Here is an 11,343-nt window from a genome sequence, read left to right on the forward strand (position 1 = left end):
TATTTATATGCTGGTATATTTACTTATGTAGACTATACTCCCCAAACTGAGGTTATTTGATTAAAATATTTATTTTTTTTAACTTGTATCATTGTAAATTTCAAGCATATAATAAGTTAGAGGGCTGTATAATGAGCTCACATGTACCCATTATCCATTGCAATTTAATCTTTTTAAAATTTTAGAAAGTATTATTAGATTACTTCCTAAAAATGATTGAAAAATTCATATTCTCACCAGCAGTATTGCCCATTTCCCAAATAAATATGTTTATCATATTATCACATTTTTTTATTCCTCTAGTTTTGTTTAAAAAAAAAAAACCTCCTTATTTTATTTTGACTTCTATTCTAGTGAAATCAAGCATCTTGTCCTACATTTAATCACCCATTTGGATCTTCTGTTCTCTGCTTGCCTGAGTGCATTTTTGTCCATTCTTATATGGATTGTTTGGTCTTTTTCGTGTCACTTGATATATGCTCCTTGTATTTTAGAGGTATTAACTCTTAGTGTGTTATATATGCTACACATATTTTTCCTCTCCTTTTTATTTGCATTTTCACTTGGTTAGTGACTCCTTTTCCCAATAAAATGTTGCTTTTTATGAAGTCAAATATGCTGATCTCATCATGTATGGCTTCATTGTATGGCCTATAATCCGTATGTTAAGTTTTATATCCACCTTCAAATTTCTTCTCACCCTCCCCCAACATTCACTGTGCTACAGCCATTTTGGTTTTTGTTAAGTTTCTGAAAAACAAGCTTTCTTTCCACAAGGTCATTCCTCCTCATTCCTCCTGACTAGAAGACTCTTTTGCCCGCTTTTCACTTGTCTAGTCTTCAAACCTTTTCCATGTATCAGCATAAATGTCGCCAAGTCAGGTCTTTCTGACTCTCCAGTTTAAATCAGAAACCCTTGTTCTACTCCTGCATGGTACTACCCTTTTCTTTCATCACACATGTTCCAGCTGTTGCTTTAAGTTTAACTATATGATTCTGGGTTGGAATACTCAAGGTCCACGATGGCAGTGTCAAGTGTGTATGGTTATCCACTCTACCCCAAGGACCTAATACAGTCCTTTGAATATAACTCTGGTTCACTATGTTTAGTTGACAGAAGGAGTGAATATTCTTAAGAAACTTCATTAAAGATAGAACATTAAGCTAATTTTGAGGAATAAGTAGTATTGAGCCAGGCACAATGAGAAAGATTATATGAGCCAGGCATGTAGGTAGAATTTTATTGACATGTGGAAATGAGGGACAGCAATAAAATTATGACTGCAGATTCCTTTGAGAGAAAGTGAAGACAAGTTTGAGTAGGTAGCTGTGGGCAGACCATGAAGGTCTGATACTTCAGTAAATACCTTGACACTTTCAAGGGTTCTGATAAAACCTTATGGGCACAATGACCATGTTAAAGTTTATGAAGCCTATGGATGACTAAGCTATAGATGCACAGTTTACAAAGTATTCGGTGATTGAAAAGCGGGCTTCTGTAAATGCCATGATCCTCTGGCTTCTCCCAGAGATGAGGGAGAATGTGTGTGTTGCTCTATTAGTTTTCACTGTGACCAAAGTCATACAGGGTATGGTTGTCCCTTGCCTTTTTAGTCCCATGTCTGTCATTTGAGGTAGTAGCTTGTCCTAGTTGGTGCTTCCTGTCCTCCAGGCACAGGATGAGTTTTTCTGAGGCTAGCATACCCTCCCATGTAATACTGAGATCTCTGGTGAAGATAATCTCTCAATTCCCCAGGGGTGTCCTCTGTACATCCCTTCATGCAGGCGCCTTTGTGTCTTTGAAAGAGGAAAATGTTAGGCCAAGCAGCCACATAGGTAGCAAAGGCTTATTGATTTCCAAGTTCTTTCTGAATCAACGTTTTATTAGAAGGGCTAAGACATGTCAGACATGTCCTCCCTCAAGCCTTTTGTCTGACCTTCATGAGCAAACTTCTGAATATGCAGAGCTTGGGTGGAGTTGATGGCAAGGGAAAATGGGAGGGATTTGAAACATCCAGCATTCGTCACCTTTCAAAAAACTACAGTGTGAGTTGAAATTACCACATGCATACAAATCTTTGCCTACCTGCTTTCCTGCAGCTGTGGCATTTAAACGTGCATCCTTTTGAGGGATTGCATCATGATTGTTTCTTCTGACCCAGGTTGTGTTGAAGCACAGAGGCAGAAAAAATAATAAATCTTATTTTTCTGGAGATGAGGGACAAAACTGTGCTAATCTCAATTTACAAACACCCCAGGAGCCTACAATTCCAATTTTCTTTTCACAGTATTAATGAAACTGGGTACTGGAAAAATCAAATCTTCCCCCATAAATCTGAAACCATTTTCAAGACTAGCCTAGAATTATAATAATTTCTACATCTATTAAACACAGTACAGTGCTCTGTCCTAATGAGATCATTTTAGGCAGCTTTTTCCTACATGGGGTGGAGACAGAAATTTAAAATTGATCTCTTTTACTTTATGATAAAACCAGAAAGACTGGTCAAAGACTCTTAGAAAAAAATTCAATAAATGCATCTTGCCAATAATTTTTTAAAAGGATATTGTAAGATAGGATATCTAACAATGGCAGGATGATATATGTTGAGCATTATGGAGTTCTATAATCCTTTATATACCCCTCCTGATCTGAAATATATAGCTCATATTCTGGTTTTTTTAATCATTTATCATTTCTTATCATTTTAATCAACTTTTATCATTTTATCATTATGATACCATTTTAAATTGAAAGTCTCTTATATTTTTTCCTTCAAACTCAAAAGCAGAATTTTCATTGTCATCAGTGTATGGTGAAATTCTTGCTTCATGTGATAGGGTCATGGTTGATGACATACCTCTACACAAAGAGTCTATATTGAAGAAATAAAACCAACAATAAGAATTGCCTGGAAACTGTAATCTTACCCTAAAAAGCTAAGTTTGGAAACAACATAAATATAATAAGGTTACAGTGAAAGAACAGCTCATCCAAGTATACAAAATAGTTTCATAAAAATGACAATTTGAGTGATAAAAAGAGCATCTGATAGCATGGTTATTGCCTTGGTGAACTCACCAGTGGAAATATAGTCCCACCACCCACCCAACCTTCATTTTATGTGACAGGAATTAGGGCTTTAAACATCATTTCTCAAAAAGTATTTTAAGAACATAAATCAAGAGCAGTTTTATTTTTTCGTAACAATATCTGATTGCTGTTTTTCCAGTCTCAGAAAGAATAACCAAAGGATACCAGACACTTTCCATTGCAGAGTGAAGCCTCTTTGAAAAAATTGGCTAATGTTCAAAAATTTACCTTCCAGAATGCAATGTTATTTTAGAGCTTCAGTTGTGAATCATCTTGCTAAGTAAATGTGGACTTTATATTCCCTATTTGCCTAAACTAAGGTTATGACTAAATACAATCTGACAGTGGCAAACTGATAAATACAGGCTCCAGTGAAAAGCGTAATGACATAATGTGCCCTACACATCCCCATCCACCTAACCAAAGTTTTTAAAATTCATAATAGAAGAGCATTTATTGTGATAAAGTATATAATTTTATTCTGTAAACAAATTTAGAAGGTTAAATGATAAGGTAAGCCATTCCAATATGAAACACAAAGACTATGTTCTAGTGAAACATCACATTTAGACTTTTTTTTTTTTTTTTTTTTTTTTTTTTTGCAGTAAAGACTCTTTTGTATCGTGATTTGAAATTAGGAGCTTGGCAATAGGTTTTATCACTCATTGAACACCTTGCTGACCCATTATGCTTTCTGAAGGCCATTTTCAAAGACAATTCATGAGCTGGGAGAGGGCCATCCAGAAGAGGTAGAGAGGGGAAGAAGTAGAAGGGAGAGCAGAGAGGAGCAAAGGGTTTGGTAGCAGAGGGTCAGAGGAACTGGTGAGGAGGGAGACCTGCCACAAAAAGTCTTCTCTTTTCTATTCTCTGCCATAGCCTCATGTATCACTTAAGCATGTTTGTTCTATGTGTTTTTAACTGGATCTAAATGAGTTCTTATTTGGGGAAATGATGTTCTTTCACAGATGTAGTGCCAAAGGCTGTCAAAAATAAAGAACATACATCAGGACAATTTCTCTTCCTGTTGTGGTAGTTTAAAATAACTATCTCAGCAAAGTTATGGATAAGCTAAAATTTTAAATATTTCATTTTTAAATTTTTTGGGAAAGTACAAATGCATTTTTATTCTTTTTATATGACAAGGCATGGAGATGTGTCTTTTGTGCTGAACATTTTCCACAATGAATTATTATCTCATATGAATAAACTGGGTTAGGGTATAGTGTGGAACTATGTTAATTGGTGTCCTAACACTTGAAAGATTGTGCCTGCCTAAATAATCACGGTATTAATCAGACAGTGAAAAACAAGGAAATACATAGAGCTGACATACAGGATTCTTGATGAATCTGAGCCAAAGCAGACTATGTAGATGGCTTCTCAAAGAGACCATCAGATCTTACCAAATATTTGACAGAGATAAAGAGAGAATTAAAAATCAGTTTTTATCTGTCCTCTAAGATAGCACTGTTTACCCATCTCTGGGTCCGAGGAATACTTTCACAGCCATTTATCTGAAAAGTAGCTTCTATGAAAGAGGCTATAACCCTTTTGACGGCTCTTTGTCCTTGCCCGTGCAGTCAGTAGCTTCGGAATCATTTAGGCGGTATCAGAAGCCTTCAAACTGCCCTTCAGGTGTGTGGACGTGCTCCCCCCACAGGTAGCAGACCTTGTAGTTTATTCTATTCCAGGGGACTCTGAGGGTTACATGATGATGGGATGAATGACACAGGAGGAAGATCATCTGTTGTTTTAGTGTTCACATAAATTGTGTATCATTCATGATGCTTTCCTACTTTATGAATCATTGAAATGGGGTATAAATGGGCACTTAGGATATTTCATCTACTCTTTTTCTTTCTCTCTCTCTCTCTCTCTCTTTTTTTTTTTTTTTTTTGGCTTCCAACCTAAGCCTCAAATCAAAATACATGTGTCACCCCCACAGCTGGATGCTTACTTGCCTGTTTTCAGTCAGGAGAAAGGACCCTTAGGTGCTCTGGCTTATTCAGTACTCATCCCTGGTCCTGCTCAAGTTTTCCATTGACCTGGGCTCTCTGTACCTCTGGTCCATTTAGCTTAGTTTCACCCCGAAGTCTGCTAGCTTTTGACCATTGACGGACTTACCCCTAATATGTATGTATTCCTTTCTCTCAGCTCCCTCCTTGACTCTCTCTTACCTGTTTTGAAAGTGTTCTCATCACATGCTGGGACAGGGAAAGGTAGATGAGTGAAAGTAAACCGTAGTTCATTTGTTTGGTTTTTAGCACTGCTGAGAAAACATATTTAGATTGTCGAATTTATTTAAAATGTCTTGATTTAGTGTATTATGGAGTGTGAAGGGAATGCAAAATTCTCAAGTGCATGAAATAAAAAAATTGCATATGGATCTCTCTGATCAAATTCCTTTTTTTCTTATTGCTACAAAGGGTTAAGAGATGACTCTGTTTCCTTTTTAATATAAATTTTCACCAAATTATATAAGAAGGCATTTAGCTTTTTTTGGCCATTTCTACTGTTCTCTACATTTAAATTAATAAGAAATTTCCTCAAAAGTTTTCCAGCAATCATCAAAATAAACCATTAATAAATGAAACCACATGTATAACTTATAAATATCTTTAAACTTCTCTAGCCTTTTCTTAAAAAGAGATTTTATTTATTTATCTGAGAGAGAGAGAGTGGGGGAGAGCTGTAGGAAAAGAGAGAGGGGGAGAGGGACGAGTAGTCTTTGTGCTGAGCAGGGAGCCCAACGTGAGGCTGAATCCCAGGACCCTGAGATCAGACCCTAAGTCAGAAGCTTAACCGACTGAGCCACCCAGGCACCCCATATTTCTCTAGCCTTTTATTGCGCATCTGGGAGAGATGTCTTTGGTGTATAAATACTTCTGATCTTAGCACAAAGGTTAAGAAAAATGTCACCTACCTTCAGATGTAAAGCAAAAACAAAAAAATCATTAATCAGTGAGATATGGAAGCAACTATATATTGTGAACAGACCTATAATAATACCTGTGGTGGTTATTAATTTTTAAATGTGAATCAGGGGGAAAAAGGATAAAGTGTTTCATCACTAGGTTTTGGCATTTTTTGGTCGGTTATTTTTAAAAAATGATATTTAGAATCTTTATTTACATGTGGGTTACAGAGATATTTTTAGTCCTGCATGTGACTTAAGCAACATTTTGGCTGGAGTTGCAAAAAAAGGCGAGTATTTTCCTTAAATAGGAGGTGTTTATCAAATGCCTATATGGCAAAATTGAGGCTTTGCTTTGGTCTTTGCATCTCATTCTAATTTTAACATCAGCTTGTTGTTGCTGTGCTACTTACATGGTTATTGTGAAAATATATCAGAAATATTAGAGCAGATAAAAATAAGATTAAAATTATTGGATAAAATAGTCCATTTATGATTCCAGTTCCTAGCTAGAAAAAAAAAATGAACGTATATACTCTTAGCACAGAACATTTCAACCCTGCATTTCATTAAAACTCTCAAGTCTTCTTAGCATGAACTATATGATTAGGGTTTTATATCCATTCTCTCCATTCTTCTCTGACGAAGTGAGATCATTATGAAAAATGTGTTTAAAAAAAGACATTCCATCAGGATGGGGGAAAAGATTTAAGTACCATTTAAATAAAACCCTTCCTTTAGCATGAAGACACCATGTGAAAAGAGTGATCCACAAATGAGCAAGTAACAAGTTGTCCTTCAGTGAAAGTTCGCAGCTGAGCTAATTGGCAGACCTGGGCAAAGATGGCTGTCTTTGAAAGAGCAGGCGCTGTCTTTGGTTTGTGACGGAGTGACAGAGTTCCTGCAGTAGGTTCTATTCTTTTTAAGAGGAAATTAATTTCCTGTAATCAAATGCCGTGGATTATAGTCTTTGTCTCCTTCCCCGTTGGCCACAGAAGCAACAACAAGGCTTTTTATTCAACATTACATGGGCTTTTGTAAACTCAGCAGTGACATTGCATTGAAATGTTTCACCTGATACATTTTACAGCTCCAGAACACAGCGTATTGCTGCGTTGAGCCTGAGAACTGTTACTTTGTCAGTGGCTCTGTGTGTAAGGCTTTATTTGGGGAAGGAAAGGAAAGTGACAGCAAGACACTCCCCCATGATGCAGAAGAAATCTTGGTGATGTTTGAAAAACGGCATTACAAAGCAGTACAGAGCTATAGCTGATAAATGACTACCAATATTTAATAGGAACTTTTGTAGAAATATTAAAAAATAGCTACTAAATGATATTTAATAATAGTAAAAAGCACAGTTTTAGTCTTGAACTGTTCAATTTCTGTATAAACACATACCCCATTTATATACACATACCTATATGTCTGATATGTATACAATCTTTAATTCATTCTGTATAATTTGCAAAAAATATTTTGAAAATTGCAGTATTTTTCATTCACTATGCCTGAAAAGTAATTTTTTTTCTGTAAGATGAAGGAGAAAACAGAGATTCAGAGAAAGAAAACACAATCCATAGAGATATAATGATCTGAGAGTCAAAGATAGGATAGATTTTTATCTCTGTACAGTTCCTATCTTAAACCCCCCCCCAAAAGTTAATTTTGTAAAGAAAAAGAGTTTCTCCCTGCCCCCCAGCTCCTATTCGCAAATTAAATCCCAGGACTTTTTCTCTTCGTCTTTTATCACTTTCAGTGCCTGACTATGCCCTGGAGAAGACATTAATGAACCCTGTAATCCATTTCTTGTATCCATGGAAGAGCTTTATTTATACTTGGGAAAGACTTGAAGGAGAATTTTGCCAGTTGAAGAAAAGTAGGCTAGCCAGTCCTTTATTCATTATTATCTATTAAGTATTGAATTTTGACTTATACCTAATTTTAGAAAGTCTGTAAAACTGAGAAAAAAGAACTTTCCTACTTCGCCTTCCCAAATTAAGTTTTGGTGGCCACCCAACCACTGCTAATGGATCAGCGATCATATATACTTATATGAATAAATAAGCCTCCAAAACTCTTCAGTTTTGTTTTAGTTTGTAAAGATGTGACTAAAATCATGCTTTTACAAACAAGTGAGAGAAGTCTTCAGAATGCCTGGATTATCCTATTGTTCAATACCATATTCATTAATGTATGAGGCTATGTGATTTCTAAAGTAATACTAAGTTCAGCTATCATAATTCAGAGTCTAGAGTTAACCCTAGTGTTCTGTATAAACATCAGTTTGATTGCTAAATTAATACTCTCTGATATTATAACATAGTGTCATTATAATTTTATTTACCATGTTGGCTTTATGATTTTTCACCTGACACATCAACGTGGCCCTTAAGAGCTACATGAAGCTTATTTGGGGGCTGCACTTACAAAATCTTGTTAACAAAACTGATCTGTAATAAAGAACAGATGGAGACAAATCTCTCCCCAAGTCCTTTGATTCATAGTCCCTAGTTTTTAGTGACCACAAGGCATAGGGATTGCTACCTTTAGCAGCAGTAGGCTTCTCCTAAAGCAGTAGGTGTTATTCCATTAAGCATGGAAATAGATAGTGAATGTTAATATAGCTCTCGGGGGTTCAGTGAACTCCATAATCACGCTGTTTTTCTCACCCTCTTTCCCACAGCTAACCCAACCCGAGCAGGCGGGAGAGAGCCATACCCAGGCTCAGCGGAAGTGATCCGAGAGTCCAGCAGCACCACGGGCATGGTGGTGGGGATAGTAGCTGCTGCCGCTCTGTGCATCCTCATCCTCCTCTATGCCATGTACAAGTACAGGAACCGGGATGAAGGCTCCTACCATGTGGACGAGAGTCGAAACTACATCAGTAACTCAGCACAGTCCAATGGGGCTGTCGTAAAGGAGAAACAACCCAGCAGTGCGAAAAGCGCCAACAAAAATAAGAAAAACAAGGATAAAGAGTATTACGTCTGATCCCAAGATCTTAAAAAGACCCTTGTATAGAAATAGTCTTCATTTTATCTGAGACATAATATAAACTTATTTACTTTCCTTTTTATGAAGCACATACAAAAGAAGACAGGGAATGCAATCAGGAAGGAAAGACTGTTTTTAAAAAATAAAAAGTATCTCATGCTCTTGTTTCTCCAAAAAAGAAAGGAAAAAAAAAAAAAAACAAAAAAAACAGGGGCCAATAAATTCCCTAACATCCACAGTGTTTTCATTTACTCTGCCTGTCTTTATGTTGCTGGAACATTCCTAAAAGACAGTGATGACCGCACGCATTCATAAAGCAAAGGAGTATTACAACATCAAGGCACAACACAAAAACACAACACACACCACAAAAAAAAAAAAAAAAAAAAAAAAAAAAGAAGCTACCTATGATCTTGGATTTAGCCAAAGTGCTAGCGCTTTCCTGAGAAGTCAGTTAGTCCGATTGCCAGAGAAGACTGTGTCATTTTGAATGACCCAACCTGCAAACCTTTGGGTTTGCCACCTGGCGCAACTGGAGCGGTGGTTGGAACTTGCATTTGAAACAAAGTGCTGGCTTTTTTGAAGACTCGTGTAGGAACACATTCAAAAAGCCCCTTTCTGGTTGTGAGGGAAAAAAGTATGGAGGCCTTATTTTCAACAATGTGAAATATAAGGCACATTTCACACTAAAATTTCAAAATAAACAAAAAACCAAGAGGGCATAGATGCAATCATTGGGAAATTTTCATGCACGCTTACTATGTTATTACATATGTTTATATAAAATCCATCTCTGTGTGCTTTCTGGACTGTGATAAGTGACGTTTTATAGCCTGTTGTATAGAAAATGCAAAATATATCTCTGCTCTTCAGCCATTTTTGGTAAATTCAATGTTATAAGTGTTGCTAAGTATAGGGAGTTTTATGACATCAGAGCAACAATTATTTCAGGGTTTTGTTTTTGTTTTTTTGCCACCATTATAAATTGCCACAGTTACTTTTTTAAAAAAATTACAATGTAGTGTTTATTCTAAGGAAGATATGTATGAATGTATATAAAGAGACTCAGCTACTTTTTTTTTTCTAACATGTACAGCTTTCATTCTGTTGCAATTAAGTTTTAGTATTTGTATGAAGGTGTGAATTAGAAGGTAAACTATATACATATGTATCTTATAATCTTCTTTTCTCCCCCCAATACTCACATTTTCCACATACTTTCATCATTTACAGTCACACACACACACACACACGCACGCATACACACACAACCAATCCAGAGGAATCCATCAGATATGATGGAAAACCCGAGCATATATGTAACAGCAAATGTTTACTGACAAATTGAAAAGCAGGAAGGAAGGAAGATAGTTGTGCCAAGGTATTGACAAATGGGGTGATTTGCTTCATTGAGATCATGCTCTCAAGAAACCCTGAGAATATTTTAGTCCCTGATGAAATGGAACCTTTTCTTATCAAATAGAATATCACTGGTATATTGCTGCATGAATATGAACCATTATGTAAGGGAGGTTACAGAAGCAAAATTGGTTAATTTATACCTTAACCCTGGCTGCTGCAATTAAAAATTTTGTTTCCAATAAAATATTATATATATATATATATATATACACACACACATATATATATACACACATATATATATATACACACACATATATATATATATATATATATATATATAGTCTCTGAACCTGATATGCATGATGAACACTTTGGAAAGTAAACATTTTCTCAACTAAGAAAGTATTTTCAGTAATTTTTGATTCTGTATTACTATCCATCTAAAAAATCATTATTTGTTGATTATTGACCATATTTTAACTTCTCTGGTTTTACGTATATACCATTAAATATAGTTTTAGTTTAACACACATTAAGTAATAGAAAAGTATAGATTATACACTTGTTTTTGCATATTGTATCAATGATGTTCATAGCAATAAATTATTAATATGAGCAGGCAATGCAAAGGAAATGCATTATTAGATTGGAAGGTGATGCCTCAGTAAAAATTGGTCGCATTACTTTAACATCTCCTAAATGAATGATATTAGATTTCATAAAAGAGAATACCTTTACAATTAGCTTTAATCAGCAAAGGCAAAAAAAATGCAAAACATCTTTTGTGATACTTTAGATGATGAAAAAAAAGCCAAGAAGTGGCCTGGATTTCAGACATACAGCACCTTAGAAATATGTATAATTTATAGCAAATCACCACTATCTATGGTTGCCAAGTAATTGTGGTGTGTGAAAAGTCTTAAAGTCTTTTCATGACCCAGAAAGTAGAGGTTTAAAACTAAAATTTAGTATC

General features: G+C 35.6%; 1 protein-coding gene across 36 annotated transcripts in view; it reads left to right on the plus strand.

The window, feature by feature from the left end:
- NRXN1 (neurexin 1) overlaps positions 1-9,402 on the plus strand; it is a 1,152,783-nt gene extending 1,143,381 nt beyond the window's left edge. For 26 of the 36 annotated variants that reach the window (XM_032877795.1, XM_032877797.1, XM_032877802.1 and 23 more), the window contains one exon: positions 8,695-9,402. In XM_032877795.1, coding sequence (XP_032733686.1) covers positions 8,695-9,002 — 308 coding nt within the window. In that variant the 3' untranslated portion in view covers positions 9,003-9,402. The remainder of the gene's footprint in view (positions 1-8,694) is intronic. The other 10 variants (XM_032877800.1, XM_032877801.1, XM_032877805.1 and 7 more) reach the window with 1 other exon arrangement.
- Positions 9,403-11,343: the final 1,941 nt, after the last annotated feature.

Source organism: Lontra canadensis, unplaced genomic scaffold (genome assembly GCF_010015895.1).
Source record: "Lontra canadensis isolate GAN:19392208 unplaced genomic scaffold, GSC_riverotter_1.0 scaffold61, whole genome shotgun sequence".
In the NCBI taxonomy this organism is placed as follows: Eukaryota; Metazoa; Chordata; class Mammalia; order Carnivora; family Mustelidae; genus Lontra; species Lontra canadensis.